This window comes from Typopeltis vanoorti, chromosome 22 (genome assembly GCF_054136105.1).
Source record: "Typopeltis vanoorti isolate ZY-2024b chromosome 22, IOZ_Tvanoo_1.0, whole genome shotgun sequence".
In the NCBI taxonomy this organism is placed as follows: domain Eukaryota; kingdom Metazoa; phylum Arthropoda; class Arachnida; order Uropygi; family Thelyphonidae; genus Typopeltis; species Typopeltis vanoorti.
In genome coordinates, this window is record NC_143570.1 from 24793046 (window position 1) to 24811531 (window position 18486).

At 37.0% G+C, this 18486-nt stretch overlaps 1 protein-coding gene across 3 annotated transcripts in view; it reads right to left on the reverse strand.

Moving 5' to 3' along the window:
- The window catches only part of Sting (transmembrane protein sting), a 200996-nt gene that overhangs the window by 82367 nt on the left and 100143 nt on the right, over positions 1–18486 (reverse strand). For all 3 annotated transcript variants that reach the window (XM_090412036.1, XM_090412034.1, XM_090412033.1), the window contains exon 5: positions 16787–16913. In XM_090412036.1, coding sequence (XP_090268162.1) covers positions 16787–16913 — 127 coding nt within the window. The remainder of the gene's footprint in view (positions 1–16786; positions 16914–18486) is intronic.

Below are 18486 nucleotides of genomic sequence, written 5' to 3' on the forward strand. Positions count from 1 at the left end.
TGGATGTTTGTGATTGTCTGTGGAAATACTAGTGGTGGTGGTCGGCGGTAGATGACGGTGTAGTTGCGGTCAGTGGGTTGATTGGGTGTTGGAGACAGAGTAGATGCCCTCCTTTGATGAGTCTTTGGAATCCCTGGAGGTGTCAAATAATAATAATCGCTCTGCCACCGCACTACCAGGCCATGCCTAAAGGAATCAGAGTAGCAGCATGTGGGAAGCACAGCCAAGACCACAGAATGGCAAGGAGACTTGTCACTCTTTGTATGGGTGTCATGCAGTGGTGTAGCCAGAGCTTTTGCCACCCGGGGCAGTCCATGAGTTTGCTGCCCCTCTCAATACACACCAAAAATACTACAAAAAATCAAAACAATTTATAGGGAAATAAATTAAAACACTATGTTTATTTTTGAGTTAAACTTTAATTTCAACATTCTACAATAAAATGTTATTTTTCTTGCTTTTCTGTTAGCAAAATCGTCGATGACATTGTCGAAGTCTATTTAATAATAATGTAGGTCATTCTTAATCAATTTTACTAACTATTATAATATAATAACGGAATTAACTCACGTAAATTATTCTTTATTCGTAGAATTTTCACCTGAGTATCACAGGCATCATCAGTATAGGCACAATGCTAATTAAACAATAACTGTTATATTCACAAAGCGCCACCTAAGTACCTTAGGTTAAATTTCCTAAATTTATTTAAATATGATTATTATTATTATTTATTTTATTTATTTATTTTTTTAATTATTAAAATTTAATTATTTAGTTATTTAATTATTAAATAATAATTAAATAACTAAATAATTAAATTTATTTTTTTTAATTTATAAATATATAAGTGTATACAATTATATGTTAGGAAAGATTTGCTGCTTTAAAAAGTACTTTATAAAGCAGCAAATCTTTCCTAACATATAATTGTATACACAGATATATTTATAAAACAAAAAATAATAATTTTTTTTAAAAATTATTATAATTGAATAATTAAATAATTATTATTTAATAATTAAATAATTATTATTTAATAATTAAATAACTAAATAATTAAATTTAAATAATTAAAAAAAATAAATAATAATAATAATAAAATAAATTTAGGAAATTTAAGCTTTGCCAATTAGGTGGTGCTTTGTGAATATAACAGTTATTTTTTAATTAGCCTTGTACCTGTACTGATGATGCCTGTGATACTCAGGTGAAAATTCTACGAATAAAGAATAATTTACGTGAGTTAATTCTGTTATTATAATAGTTAGTAATATGTCTACTCACGGTATTTCCTTACTGAAACTTAATCAATTTTACTTAGAAAAACTCCTCTCACAACTAGCAACACTTACAGCAATTGTGAGGAAAGTTTGCAGTAGTATTACAATATTTGGAAATGAGTTCTTGAGACTGTATTTTAGAATTAACTGCAAAAATTCAAAAGCTACACCTCTGGTGTCATGTTCACAAGTTTATCTCCTCCCAATGCATATTCTCACTCTATTCTTTCTTCTAACAATAAAATAAGGAAAGAGAGAAAGAATGATGGCAACACAGCAATCAAAATAAATCTCCTTCCACAACCAATTCATTCAAACACAATATTCCAAACATGCCAGATCTCTACCAAAAAAAAAAATAAGAACGATTTGTGCTAGATCATTATCTAGCACAAATCGTTCACCTACCTACCTACCCCAAATTCCCGATAATCCCCTCCACTTTCCCAGCATACCCTTGATCATTTTTTTTAACTAGTTCTCCTTCAAAACACATTGTAGAGGTTATTTCTCCTCTTGGCAACTCAGACCACAATCTTGTGCAAGCTTCCAGTCTCACAGAATACCCCTCCTCTGACCACACTTAACCCTGTGTCTTTTGGCAATATAAAGGTACCAAGCAGGATGACCTCAGGAACTACTACTCTTCTTTTTCATGGCATGACTATTACTTTTGCTGTTGAAAGTTTTTCCACTTGGTTATACTTGATAACTAATATTTAAGGAATTGACAGCGTATGCTAGAAATATAGATTAAATAAACTTTAATATATACTTTCCGATATTTCGGCGAACGTCACATTTCCATCTTCTTGGGAACTTACTACAAGACACGTGCACACAAGTACTAATAACAGCAAATGAGACTGAAGCTAGGAAGCTAGCGTTTCCTAAAGTCCTGATGGTGCCTCCTGGTGGGCTATATTGGTAGTTCTTGGCCTTTGGGCTGAAGTTCTTCTGATAAAAGTTTCCCAAATTTGGGGCAGTTTCATGCATCCAAATTTGTTGAGGTTTGGCATGTTCCTAAGGGCCGAGGCTGATTCCATGAATAGTCTTTCATACTTGAACTTGCTGCGGTGTATTCACTTACGCTGAATCACGAGCTTTGGTCGGTACTACATGACGTCTCGTGTACGGCAGCTAAAAAAGAATTTGAACGAGTACGAAGCCGACATATCAACAAGTTTGATAAATTAACAAAGAACTCGGCGCCCAAACTACAAACCAACACTGTTGTTAACCTATCGTCAGCTACCTTAAAGCCAGAAGCACTCCACGCTCTGTCACGTGGTCACAATTTCGCCATTGCTCCTAGGAAATTACCGGCCGAGGAATTAATGATTCAAATTGAACGAGGGATTCGCCAACTGCCTAACCACATCGCCAACGATATCAGATTGGATGTAGCCTGTGCTCTCAACAAAGCAAAACCTCCAAAATCCAACATATCCAGTAGTGAATACAAGGCACTACAAGAATTGAAAAGAAACAAAAAAATAGTGATCACCAAAGCGGATAAGGGAAACGCCACTGTGGTACTTAATCTTAAAGATTACACAGGTAAGCTCAAGGCTTTATTATTAGATCGTTCCACTTACCTCCCCATTGATTACAATCCCACCAACTCACAAATTAGAAAACTCCATAGGCTCCTTAAGAAGGTCACTTCTTGGCCTGTGGAGATTACCAACAGACTAAAACCCTATAACTCTAGACCCCACCCCGCATATATGGGCTCCCAAAAATACACAAAGAAAATGTGCCATTATGTCCCATAGTGGATGGCATTGATTCCCCCACTTACAAACTAGCCAAGCATTTAGCCAAAGCGCTCTCACACTATACTGGCAATACACCATCACACATAAAAAACTCAGCCCACTTCAAAGCCAGTATAGAAAACCTTACACTCCAACATAATGACATAATGGTCAGTTTTGATGTCTCCTCCCTATTCACGAATGTCCCCCTCAAAGAAACCTTAGAGCTAATCCAAGCTAAATTTCCTCCCGATATCTCAGCCCTATTTCAGTTTACAATGAACTCAGGCTATTTCGTTTGGCAGGAAAAATTCTACAAACAGATAGAGGGGACAGCCATGGGTTCACCACTTTCCCCACCCTTGGCCAACTTCTTCATGGAGATGTTTGAAGAGAAAGCCTTAAACTCAGCCCCACAAAAACCTACCATATGGCTTCACTATGTTGATGATGTTTTCGCCATTTGGCCACATGGCCCGGATTCACTCCTCTCCTTCCTAACACACTTGAACAACCACCACCCTAGAATCAAATTCACCCTGGAAAAAGAGGAAAACAATAACCTCCCCTTCCTAGACACACTAGTCACCCGCCAACCTGATGGAACCTTGGTTTTCTCAGTTTATAGAAAACCCACCCATACAGGCAGATACATTCACCAACAATCCCCCCCCCCCTCACAACAATATGGAGTTATTAAAACATTATTCAACAGGGCAAAAATAATCTGTTCTAATGATCAAGCCCTAACCACTGAACTAAATCACATCCATGACACTTTCTCAGCCAACGGCTACCCCCTCCAAAAAATCCAAAAATTACTTAACCCAGTTATCCACAACCCACCACCCCCTCCCCTTCACAAAAAAGATTACTCTAAATCTATCACGATTCCCTACATCAGAGGCAATTCGGAAAAAATCAATAAAATCCTAAAAAAACATGACTTGACCACTTGTTACAGACCACATAGAAAACTGGCATCCCTTATCCGCTCCACCAAAGACCAACCACTTCCCCTAGACCTACCTGGTGTATACCAGGTCCCTTGCAGCTGTAAACTGTCCTACTTTGGCCAAACAGGCAGGACAGCAAATATCAGAATCTCAGAACACAAGGATTACATCCGATTTTACCAGTACAGCCGCTCTGGGCTTGCAGACCACGCTCTGGATACTCGCCACAGTAATACACCGCAGCAAGTTCGAGTATGAAAGACTATTCATGGAATCAGCCTCGGCCCTTAGGAACATGCCAAACCTCAACAAATTTGGATGCATGAAACTGCCCCAAATTTGGGAAACTTTTATCAGAAGAACTTCAGCCCAAAGGCCAAGAACTACCAATATAGCCCACCAGGGGGCACCATCAGGACTTTAGGAAACGCTAGCTTCCTAGCTTCAGTCTCATTTGCTGTTATTAGTACTTGTGTGCACGTGTCTTGTAGTAAGTTCCCAAGAAGATGGCAATGTGACGTTCGCCGAAATATCGGAAAGTATATATTAAAGTTTATTTAATCTATATTTCTAGTATACGCTGTCAATTCCTTAAATATTAGTTATCATGTTTAACCAGCATATAAGCCTCTCAACAAGAATAAAAACTTGGTTATACTATAAATTAAAGATACTAAGAAATTATATACTTGGCTTAATCCTTTAACCAAGTGTAAGCAAACAAGTTTGCACGTGAACTATTTTCAGGACTGGGACAACTCGTATATAAAAGTTAATGACTTCGCATCACTTGCCTTAATATCCCATAATGCAAAGCAAACATCCTTACAGACATGTATAATGCTATGCATTATGGGAAGGGTCACTATCCAGACCAGTTTTGATTTTTATTGAGGTCTCAGCAATGGAAGCAAGACCCAGAAGTGATAAGTAATGCAGGTCATATTTCCATACATGAGTAAAAAAAAAAGGTGTCACACTTTATTACTAAAATATTCTGGTTTAGAGACAGATGTTGGAAGTTTTTCCACCTGGTAATACTATAAATTAAAGATGCCAAGAAATTATATTCTTAGTTTAATCCTTTATCCAAGTGTGAGCAAACAAAATTAGTGCCTAAAGTAATTTCATGACTGGGCAACCCTTTCATCTCTATTCCTGTCAAGATGTCATTCAACCAAGTCTCACATATTCTAACAATTTTTGGGTGAATGAATAAACTCAATCAATGCAACCATTTAATTTCCCTAGTTTTTGGTACTTCCAGCATTCATGTACAAACATAACACCTCATTCCTAAACCTGCAACAAGTTTCATTGATACCACGTATTAGATTTGACTTCTCCATACCTTCTTTAAGCTATTTCTTTTTCTCCTTACCCATCCCAGAACCTTCTTCAAATCCAACTGTTCTCCCTACATACCAGGTAATCCAATTCCCTTCTTGTCTACATACATTCACTTCTTCCTTGAACATCAGCCTTTCTCATGCTGTGTTTCCCTGTCCGTCCTGACTCTCCCCTTTCCCTGTCCGTCCCGACTCTTCCCTTTCATTCTCTACACTCATGCTGCCCACTTCTTCATTCATAAGCACCACTTCAATCTCTCCTTCCTTACTCTCACACTCTTTCACATCACTTCTTACTTGCCCAGATCCATTCTCTGCACTCATTACTCTCCATTCAAGCAGCAATCTCTCCAAATGACTTCATACAGTTCAATTCTTCCTTCAAACTCATTCCACACATTAACAAACTGCACTCCTTTCTCTTCACATATTCGTACTAACCTATCATTCATAATTCTTGCTCTTTGCCTCATCTCATCACTGTTATACCTAGGCAATACACTAACTACCTTTCCTATCACATTATTCTTTTATCCTTCTCAACAATCTCTTGATATCCAATCTTACATTCTTTTTGTTCTCAGTAAAGTCATTTGTCCCTACTACCACTAGCAACTCTTTTGCTCGCTTACCCCTCGAATTCATTTTATCTCCTGAAAAACAAACCTTGAACATCTTCTCATTTACAACACTTATAATAACCCAATTGCCATACAACACCACTCGCAGGTCTTTCATGACCTCTTTCATACCTACATCATTTGTTTTTGTCTTCTTCACTCTTCCATACATATCTACAAGTCTCTTCATTTCACTCCACATCTGCCTGATTTTCACCAACTCAGCTTTCACATCTTGCATCTTTTTTGCTATCATTTACTCTTGCTATATAAAATAGCCAGTCACACACACTTGTTTGCTGTCAACCTTGCTCGCCATCTTACCATTAATTGCACTCTGTTTTCCCACATCATTGCCTGCTTTATCATTAATTTCACTCTGTTTTTCGATGTTATTATCGACCACTTTATCGCCAATCAAACTTTTCTTCACTTTCACTTATGCACACTCTGAACATTCATATAATCTTCAACTGCCATGTTCACTAATCATTTAAACTATTTAAACTAATATTTAAGCAAGCGCCTTGTGGTCCATTAGAATATCACATTTTCTACATACCCACATTTGTTCTTTTTCTTACTACATGAATATCCGTGACATCTTCCCACAATGATTTGCTTTTCATCGCCATGTTGTATCAGTGTGCTAGCAAAAACAATGAATTTATGATAATATCGGCTAAGAAATTTATCCAAACACTGTGTTCCACACTCAAATATCTCACAGTAACACTCGATCTACAAACTACACAATATCGGCACACATTTAAATATAAAATTTATGTATCTTGCTGCAACCCACAAGATGATCGATGTTTAACTCATGCCACCTAGCACACAAACCTGACCCATGAGAGAAAAAACTAACTGATGAGGCCAAAAGAAACTCTAAGGAGTTATTTTCCTATGTGGCAAGTAAAAGGAGGAATGACTATGGAAGGGATGACTTTAAAAGGTGCTGATGGTGAGGAGGCAACAGAACTAAACGAAATAGTTGTATTACTGAGTAAGCAATTTGAGAGAGAGTAAAGTGATAATAAAAAGAATAGATGTGAAGAATGAAGAGTTGGTCACAATGAGGAAGACAGTACGGTTATGTTGAGTGCCACAAAAGACAAAGCATGAGCTAGAGCAAATGCATAAAACATCTGTTAAGTGGTTCAACTGAAAACAGAAAGAAGTGTGAGAAAAGAAAAAGGAATGCTTGATGAAAAAGAGAGAGAAAAATTAAAGAGAGAGAGAGTATTGTATGGCAATTCTATTATAAGAGAAGTGCTTGACAAAACAGTGACAAAATTGTGCTCCTCGGTGCAAAGATTAACAATGTCAGTGAGGCTATAGAATGAAAAAGGGCGAAGTGAAAGAGTTTAATGTTTTGGATGAATGAACGATATGAAAGGAGACAAGTATGGTATGAGGGAGACATGAGAGAGTTAGTGAGAGTAGCAAAAGAAAACAGTTAAGTTAAGAAGTCGGTTGCCACAGTATGACAGAGTTAAGGAGGAGGGCCATGATAGTGAATGAGTCAATACACAGGTTATGCAGGAGGAAAGGTGTGGATTTTGTGGATATGTGGGGCGAGTTTGATGGATGAAAGGACTTATACAAGGTTGGATGGTTTGCATCTGAACGAATTTGGTTCAGAGTTTGGAAAAATTGTTGTTGAATGAAGTGAGATTGGATATGTAAAATCAGGGAAAATAGGACTTTTAGGGGGGAAACTGGTGAGTGAGTGCAAGTTTACCAGTGAGGCAGTTGGGTGTAAGAATGTAAAACCAATACCTAAGTTAGTACCACTGGTAACAAACTAGAATGGGATAGTGAGTATAAAGCTTAAAGACAACGGTGGGCCTAGGAGGCTATTGTACACTTTATGTGTACATTAATACCAGGGGTATTTGGAACTGGGGGGGGGGGTTAGCATTGGTTAATTCATCTTGGCCAAAGGTTACTGGCATTAGTAAGACAGAGCTGACAGAAGATGTTATAGTTAGTAAGACAGAATATTCAAGGTATAGTATTTTCAGGCAGAATAGAGAGAAAAGAATGGGGAAGGGTATTGTTGATGACAGCTGACGAAATGCAACCAAAGAGAGTAGGACTTCAATTGCAGTCTAGTGAAATAGTGCATTTAAGGCCATCTGGTGTGAAAAAGAGGCCAGCAGGATAAAACATACAGTTGATTGCTGCTATAGACCAGGGGATGTGAAGGATGATGTGGATAATATGCAGCAGCAAATAAGCTTAATGAGTGGAGGGCAGGTAATTATTATGGGGACTTCAACTATGGAAACATAGACTGGAAGGAGGAAAGGATACATGGGAGGAAAGAAATGGAATTTATGCAATTACGAAGAAATAATTATCTGAGGCAACATGTAATGGAATGTACTAAGGGTTTGAGATCACTAGATCTAGTAATTGCATCAGAGAAATTTTCTATAACCAAGATGACCACATTGCCACCAACTGGTGAGAGTGATAATATGGTCTTGACCTGGGAAGTAGCTAAATGTGTGGAAGTTTCAGTTAAGAGGGTGTGTATGTGGAATTACAGGGTTGGTAAGTATGACAGACTTAGAAGATTGCTTGGAGTAGTGCCATGGTATGAGAAACTGCAATGATGGGATGTCAACAATGCATGTGAGGTGGTAAAGGAGTGTTTGAGAGAAGTAATAGCAGAAGGCATTACCTAGAGTCAGCAGGATAAATCAAGTGGGAGATAAATGGATGAATACCATCATTAAGTAGGAGCTACAAAAAAAAGTGGAGGGAATTCAAAGAGAAAGGTGATCAAGCAGGCACACATGAACAATACAAAGCACAAGCCAAAGGGATGACCAATATGGTAAGAAAGGCAAAATCCAAGTATGAGAGGAAATTAGCAGCACAGGCCAAAGGTAATGTCAAAGTTTTTTTGGCATGTTGCAAATAAAAGGAGGAATGTTTATGGCAGAATAATTTTAATGAAGCTGATGGTAGGGAGGTAACCGAATCAGATGAAATAGTTGAGTTATTAGGTGAACACTTTGCAAGCATATATCATCCAGGTGGAGATATTGTAGTAACAAGAGCGACAAGGGCTTATATGGAAATAGATTTAAATGAACTAGAGGTGCATAGGATATTAGGGAACCTTGATGCAAAAACTGCTATGGGATTAGAGGGTATACCAGCTCAAGTTTTATGGGAGGGTGCTAGAGAATTGGCAGTACCTTTTACCACATTGTTTAAGTCTCAGCTCTGAGTTAGTCCTAACGGGAAAAATAGTTATATTGCATAAAGGAGGCTCCAAGATTGAAGTAGCAAACTGCTGATCGATTAGCATCTCAGGTTGTGGTCAAGGCATTGGAGAAGTTGGTTAAGAGCAAAATACAGGAATGGGTAAACAGGAGAGGGATGCTATATGGGAAGCAGCATGGCTTGTGAAGGGTATGTCATGCCTGCCTCAGTAACTTGATTGCCTTTTATAATACAGTGATGACTGAGTTGGATAAAGGTAATGGGTTTACATTATGTTATGATTTTGAAGTGTTAGTGGTTAGGGAATTGAAGTTCAGAGGGAATGTAAAAGTGGCTAAAATAGCTTATTGGATTATTTGATTACTGAATGAAGAACATCCTGAATGGAGATACTGTATTTACTCAAATATAACTCACACATTTTACCCTCAAGATTAAAGTTAAAAACTCATGGTGCGAGATATGTGCGAGGATTTTCAGAAAAAACTAAATTGACATTTATAATTAAATCCCCAGTATTCATTCTAATTTTAATTGCTCACAGAGCCTCAGCAGCTCAGTCGGTATAGACCCTTTGGTCGGAAAGACCTGGATGTGATTCCTGTCCATGATGTGAGGAACTTTCATCTGGTCTCTTTTGACTAAAGATGAGTAAGTGGTCTCATATGACAGTAGAGGGTTTTTTCACCTGGAAACTTGGGTGTTTCATCTCTCAAAATGGGCAAACCAGTCCCATGAACACACACGGATTTGCAGTCATAAAACACATATACTTAATTCCTCGTTAAGTGGGCTCAACTCATCCTAATGCACGGGAGAAAGGGGGGGGAACCCCATAGGAATTAATAAATAAATTGCTCATATTATTTATAAAATGAATGCATTTAAATATTAATTATCAACGTTATTTATGCAATCAGCCTTCGCCTTCATCACTCGATATATTTGAATCGTTAGCGACAATGCTTCTGTAATTAAATTCAAACAAACAGTTTCATTATTGCTTATTTCCTTTTATTATTTCAGAATCATAAGATCATCATGATTAAAAAAAAAAAAACTGAAAACGGATATGACTTACTAAGATTCTCCCATTCGCTATTGTTACTTCTGGTCTCGAGAGCAGTTTTCTCATGTGCATTGTCAATCTACCCAAATAGCGTTACCTTCATGTTGGAGGCTTAATGGATATTTTTACAACACTTAAAAAGAATTAAAATAGACTTTAATGCTTCCTATATTTCGTCCTAGTCACTAGGACATCTACGGGGATTACAAAAAAATTAATGTAACATATGCACAAATAACAAACAATACTAAGCCCAACCACGCGGGTGACACTAAAGTCCTATCTAGGTAGAGCGCCCTCTAAGGGCAGTAGTAGGTGGCCTGGAGTGTAAGGTGGGAACTCTGGTGATGAGTGTTTCCCAAATCTTCGGAAGCTTAATGCACCCATATTTATTGAGATTTGGTTGGTTTTTGAGAGCTGCTGCTGCTTCTAAGAAAAGTCTCTCTTTCTTGAATTTGCTGTGGTGGAGCATGGTGGTTTTCTTCCATAAAATAGACTTCCTTAAAGTCTATTTTAATTCTTTTTAAGTGTTGTAAAAAAATATCCATTAAGCCTCCAACATGATGTCCTCACAGCACTTAAGCCTCTACACACGTAGCGTTACCTTCATTCCCATCCAGGGCATTGGAGATGCTGTTTTTTAAAACGCTCTTGGCAATTATTTCTGGTGAAATCATGTCCCACGCTCTCAAAATCCAGTTGCACAACAGTTCTAATGATGGTCTCTTACTCTTCCCTGACTCTGGCAGGGAAGAGTAAGAGTAAGAGACCATGTGGCTGCCAACCACCATCCACCCCATGTAGAATTTTCGTATGTAGTCCAAAAGTTTTTTTACTATTTCTGCCATAACAACATTCACTATCTATTTCTTAAAGTTTTCAACTTTTTTCATGTACGAGGTATATGCAAAACTTTAATTTCTTTTTTCGCAAAGTAAAACTAGGGGTGCAAGATATACATGAGAACGAGTTATATTCAAGTAAATATGGTAAACAGGTTATTACCTCTTTATAGGGCTTTGGTAAGATCACATCTGGTCACCTGGGGTTCTTATGGATGAGGAAGAGGTGGAGAGAATTCAGAGGCAAGTGACGAAGATTGTGGCAGGCCTGTGGAATGCACCTTATGAGGATAGGTTGAAGATATGTGGGTTACAAAAATTGGTTGACAAGCAGAAAAGGGGGTGATCTGATTGAGACATACAAATTACTGAAGGGTTTTTACAAGATTAATATAGAGGAAATTTTTTCAAATAGGTCTGATGGTAGGAGAACTAGGGACCATCCTTGGAAACTGAGTAAAAGAGTAGTTAGCAGAGGTGTGAGAACTAGATTTTTTGTTAGAGTGAATGAGCAGAATAAAGTTGTCAGAGTCTGTTATGGGTGCCTTGACTATGGATGAGTTCAAAGCAAAGTATGATAAGTATTGTGCAAATGTTGGATAGTGTGGCATAATTCGTGTTGCACTTTAATGGAATAATTTACAGCACAAAAAGAAATAATTAAATAAATTTAATCGATTTCAATATTTCATCTCAGTCAAAGATACATCATCAGGAATACAATGTTAAAATTGTAATAGTACACAAGAAACAATAAATGGAAAAAATGAGGTAGAGTAAATAAAGATTAAAGTCATATGAGGTGCTCATTTTACAAATTATAGACTTTACAACAGTGTTATAAATAACTATTTTAATATACCGATGTTTCAATCTTCATATCAAGATCATCATCTGGAGCATACACAAATACACAGGACAAGCTAAGTTACATTACATACAAAAAACAATTGTAATGCTAAAAATAGGACATCATTGATCATAAGTTATTCTACTGGCATGACCTCTAGTGAAAAAAAAAAAAAAATTATTTATAAACTACATCAAGCTAAATTCTATTCATGATAACATGAATAAACATTCTTTCTTACAGATAGTTTTCTTTCAGTAACAATGATGTCCTATTTTTAGCATTACAATTGTTTTTTTTTTTTTCATTTAGGATCCTGGATTTTCTACAGTCCTGTTTATAGCTGCTCTTAGAGAGGAAGGTTCCATGGGTCGAATATATGCCTTCCATATGTTTGGGATTTTTAGACCATCATTATTGTTCAGATTGGGGTGGTTGGTAATAATCTCACAGGCTTCCTTAAATTTGCATTCATACCATGTTTTGGTGTGATGTAAACAACTAGTGCTTTTCCAGTCAATTCTATGTAAGGTGTTCAAGGGCATGATCAGAAAGGCCAGCTTCACCATAATTATTATATTTAACGTGTCGTTTATGTTCTTTTTGTCTGATAGAAATTGTGCATTCTGTTTCTCCTATATGGTATGTTACAAGTGCAATAGATACAGAATACTCCAGGGTGTGCTAGCAAAGGGAGTGGAGCAGAGGAAAACCTAATTTCCAAATTTCAAAGACTAAAAGATCGACAAAACCAGCAGCCCTATTCAAATCTCTCCACAGCGAACGATAACAACCGACCAGAAGTAAGAAACAACAGGAGCCACCAATCACCTACAGGTAACAGTAATGTAGTCAACCTATCCAACTACACTTTAAACAAAGATGAACTCTCAGTACTAAATAAAGGTCTAAATTTTGTCATAGCACCCAAGTCAATCAACAAACTTGAATTTATTTGTAACATAGAAAAAGGCTTAAGATTCATCCCGAATAACATAGCAGACAAAATACGTTTAGAAACTGCCAACATTTTAAATCATAACAAAACAATAACAAGCAACTTAACAAAACACGAATTAAAACCAATAAAGGAAGTGCCACCGTTATTTTAAAACGCACCACTTATGTAGAAAAAATGAACCTGCTAGTCTTGGACATTAACGCATACCAACTTGTTAACTACAACCCAACCAATAGAATAAAAAAGAAAACAGAGAAACTACTTGTCAATTACCACATGGCCCAAAGATACGGTCAAAAAACTATTTCTGCACTACGCTCGTTCCACAAGAATTAGCAGCAACGCTCAAGGAGTTGGTAGGTCATTCCACCTTCCTACATCAAAAACACACAACACTTCATAAACATCATCAAAGACATTACATTAGAAAAAGATGATTTATTAGTCAGTTTTGATATCTCTGACCTCTTTACAAATGTCCCAATCAATGACACAATCCTTCTTTTACAGAACAAATTCCCTCCAGATATCACGGTGCTCTTTGCACATGTATTGCGTTCTGGTTATTTTGTATGACAAAGCGCTTTCTACCTACAAAAAGAAGGTGCAGCCATGGGCTCGCCATTATTCCCCCCCCCCATTGCTAACTTTTATATGGAACATTTTGAGCACCTTGATTTAGGTTCCTCTCCTTTAAAACTCAAAGTCTGGCTTAGATACGTTGACGATGTTTTCGCGATCTAGTCCCATGGCCGCCAGACACTAGATACATTCGTTAGCCACCTAAACAAACAACACAAAACTCATACAGTTCACAATTGAGATTGAAAAACAGAACACACTTCCGTTTCTAGATACACTTGTCACACGACTTCCTTCTGGCAATCTTTCCTTCACTGTTTACCGGAAACCAACACATACTGGCCAATATATACACATAAACTCCAGCCACCACCGCCACCCAACCAAAAACTAGGTGTCATATTAATACATTAAAAAACAGGACTCTGAAGATCTGCTCCAGTGAACAGGCACCGAAAGATGAATTTAATACTTTTCAAAAAAATGGGTACAGCCAAAACACTATTAACAAAATTCTTTACAAGACCTCAATAATAAGCAAAGACAAACCAGACTACAATAAAACTATAACCATTCCTTACATTAAAGGGACATCAGATAAAATAAACAGAACACTACAGAAATACAACCTCAAAGCCACCTTTAAACCTCTTGCAAAAATTAAAAAGCTTACTCAACTCATCCAAAGATCCACTCCCTCTGCTGGTCCACCCTGGAATATACAGTATCTACTGCACCTGTAACATACCATATATAGGAGAAAAAGGATGCACAATTCCTGTCAGACAAAAAGAACATAAACGACACATTAAATATAATAATTATGGTGAAGCTGGCCTTTCTGATCATGCCCTGAACACCTTACATAGAACTGACTGGAAAAGCACTAGTTGTCTACATCACCAAAACATGGTATGAATGCAAATTTAAGGAAGCCTGTGAGATTATTACCAACCACCCCAATCTGAACCATAATGATGGTCTAAAAATCCCAAACATATGGAAGGAATATATTCGACCCATGGAACCTTCCTCTCTAAGAGCAGCTATAAACAGGACTGTAGAAAATCCAGGATCCTAAATGAAAAAAAAAAACAATTGTAATGCTAAAAATAGGACATCATTGTTACTGAAAGAAAACTATCTCTAAGAAAGAATGTTTATTCATGTTATCATGAATAGAATTTAGCTTGTTGTAGTTTATAAATAATTAATTTTTTTTTTTCACTAGAGGTCATGTCAGTAAAATAACTTGTTATCAATTTATTGTTTCTTTAGCTTACTGTATGTAATGTAACTTAGCTTGTCCTGTTATTTGTGCATGCTCCAGATGATGATCTTGATATGGAGATCGAAACGTCGGGATATTAAAATAGTTATTTATAACACGGTTGTAAAGTCCATAATTTCTAAAATGAATGCTGATCACCGTAACACTAAAAGAAAGGGTCATATGAGGTGCACCTTCCATTGGTGCTGCTGGTTAGCCTTAGATGTTGGGTGGGAGGCCTAAGAATTAAAGTTTCCAAAATTTTGGGAAATTTAATGTAACCATATTTATTAAGATTAGGCTGGTGTTTTAAGTCTGCTCCAGATTCTAAAAAGAGTCTTTCAAGTTTGTATTTGCTGCAATGGAGCATGGTGTTTTTTTTTTTTCTTTTTCTCATCTGATTCTGTGTAGGGTACCTAAGGCATGGTCTGCTAGACCTAACTGACCATAGTTGTGATGGCAGATGTATTTTTTGTGTTCTTCTAGGCGGATGTTAGCAGATCTCCCAGTCTGATCTCCATTATCATATTATGGTCAGACTGGGAGAGCTGCTAACAACATTTTGTGTTGGATAATGGTATGAGTCTTTGTGTATGTGTGTATGGCAGACCATGAAGAAAAGACAGCCTAACGAAAGATGTGCGTCTAGAAAAGGATGAGTGTCATAGTTTTCAATCTCGAGGGTAAATTGAAGATGTTTGTGTTGTTTGTTCAGGTGGTTTAGGAATGTATTTAAAGTTTTTCAAATACATCATCAACACCCAAGCTAAATTTTGGGTTTAGACTTGTTGAATCTCTTCCATAAAGCCAGTTCGGGGAGGGAAAGTGGCAAGTACATGGTCGTACCTTCATTTAAGGTAGAGATTATTTTGCCACACAAAATAATCAGAGAAAAGTATGTTGGCAAAGAGAGCATGACATGTGGTGATTATACAAGTATGCATAGAATGAGATGTTGTGAATGCATCTTTGGTGAATGTGTTTTCAAAGAGAGATATGACAGGTATTTAAGTTTGAATTACTAAAGGGACCACTCTCAATGAGTCCATGGACTACCTGAAGTAGCAACCATAATAATAATAAGAAGAATAAACTGATCAGAGATATAACAAATAACAGACCATTTTGGAAGAAAGCTGTTGATAAGAAACTGGTAATGAAATATTAAATATGTTGTACTATCATAGTATCTCCTACTTTTCTTCCCCGCCCCTTCCTCCCCAGCAGGATATGTGGATGTTATAGACAAATTCTGGATATCTTTGAATTTGAAAACATTAGTTGTGGTTGGCCATTAAAACAAACTGAGGGATTATGGATTGCAAAGATTGTTGGAGAAGAATATAACTGAGACATAAGTTGGCAAGAAAAGCTTATCAGATGTGCAGAAAACTACTGCGCAGTGATGGTTAGTATACTGACCAGGATATATACGTCCATAATTACATGTATATAAATTGTCCATTGAAGTCAATATAACCACTGGATATTGTAGAAAAAATTATATGGTTACAAAGAGAATATATTTGATATATTTGATCCACATGGCCAGTTGGGTGGTTAAAGGTCCTAGAAATTGAATAATGTTCTTGTAATCAAGAAAGTGAGAAATAAATTTTTACATGGAGAATGGCGGGGTGGATGATGAATTAAGTCACACTGGACTTATGACTCAAAAAAAAAAAAAAAAAAAAAAAAAAAAAACATGCTCATCATGCTATAAAGGAAAAACATCAGGTAATTTGGGAACTAACAAAAAACCACATATTGAATTTAGCATGACTCAATGGAGGGAAGTAGCACAAATAATAACTGTTTATTATTCGTTTTACTTTTGACTCCACTGAATTACAATAATCTTGTTATAAGATGGTTCAATAATTCACTCTTAATTATTTTCTCCATTCTCAATCTTTTGTTTAGGACATATTTAGTTGTAGATATCATATTAATTAATAATAAAACAAAACCATAATGAAAATATCATAAATAACTTACAAAGGCTGTTGAATGTTCCAGGAATAATTTTTTTCAAATAATTTATGTAATACCACTGTGCCAATCCACTTCCAATATTTAGACCCCTACTTTCCAGAATTCTATTCAGCTCAATTTTATTAGGGGTCTGGTGAAATCAGGACAAAGAGAAGGGGAAAAAATTAGTCTATGTATTTTATAGTATGTTGCATTAATGTATATCACTACGAAACATAATAAAGCTTCAACTTTGGAAATGTAAGAAAATTTAATAGTATTACCACACTACGTTCGTAACACATGACTATTAAATTATTTAAGGAATTTGCGATGTCACACTGCCATCTTCATGGGAACATATACCTATGACACGTGCACGCAGGCACTACAAAAAGCAAATGAGGCAGAAGAGAGAAAACTACTGTTGTTCCTAAAGTCCTAATATGCCCCCTAGTGGGTTATATTGGGTTGACTTGGCCATTGGGCTGAAGTTCTCATGCAGCCAAATTTGTTGATGTTTGGAACATTTTTTAGAGCTGAGGCTGATTCTATGAATAATCTTTCATACTTAAACTTGCTGCGGTGTATTATTTTGGCTTTCTTCCAACGTATTCTGTGGCGGGTATCCAGAACAAGGTCTGCAAGCCCAGAGTGGCTGTACTGGTGAAAACGGATGTAGTCGTTTTGAAATTCTGATATTTGCTGTCCAGCCTGTTTGGCCAAAGTAGGCCAGTTTACAGCTGCAAGGGACCTGGTATACCTCAGGTAGGTCTAGGGGAAGTGGTTGGTCTTTGATGGAGCGGATAAGGGATGCCAATTTTTTATATGGTTTGTAACAAGAAGTCAGGTCATATTTTTTTAGGATTCTGGTTATTTTTTCAGAATGGTTATTTTAGGGAATGGTGATGGATTTAGTGCAATCTTTATTGTGAAAGGTGGGGGGGGGTTGTGGTTTACTGATTTTAATATTTTTTGGACTTTTTGGGGATTGTAGCCATTGGCTAAGAAAGTATTAAGGATGTGGTTTAGTTCTGTAGTTAGGGCATTCTCATCTAAAAAGATTAATTTTGCCTTTTTATATAGTGTTTTAATAACCCCGTATTGTTGTGAAGGGGGCAAGGGATTGCTGGTGAATGTATCTGCCTGTATGGGTTTTCTATAAACAGAGAAAACAAAGGATCCACCAGGCTGGCGAGTGATTAGAGTGTCTAAGAAAGGGAAGCTGTTGTTTTCCTCTTTTTCCAAGGTGAACTGAATTCTAGGGTGTTGGTTGTTTAAGTGTGCTAAGAAGGAGTGGAGTGTATCTGAACCATGTGGCCAAATAGCGAACACATCATCCACATAGCGAAGCCAAACAGTGGGTTTATGTGGGGCAGAGTTTAAAGCTTTTTCTTCAAAGGTCTCCATAAAGAAGTTGGCCAGGGATGGAGAAAGTGGTGAACTCATGGCTGTCCCATCTATCTGATTGTAGAATTTTCCTTGCAAAACAATAGCCTGAGTTCATGGTGAAGTGAAATAGGGCTGAGATATCGGGAGGAAATTTGGCTTGGATGAGCTCTAAGGTGAGTGGGACATTAGTGAATAGGGAGAAGACGTCAAAACTGACCATTATGTCAGTATGTTGGAATGAGAGGTTTTCTATACTGGCTTTGAAGTGGGCTGAGTTTTTTTATGTGTGATGGTGTGTTGCCAGTACAGTATATGAGCGCTTTGGCTAAATG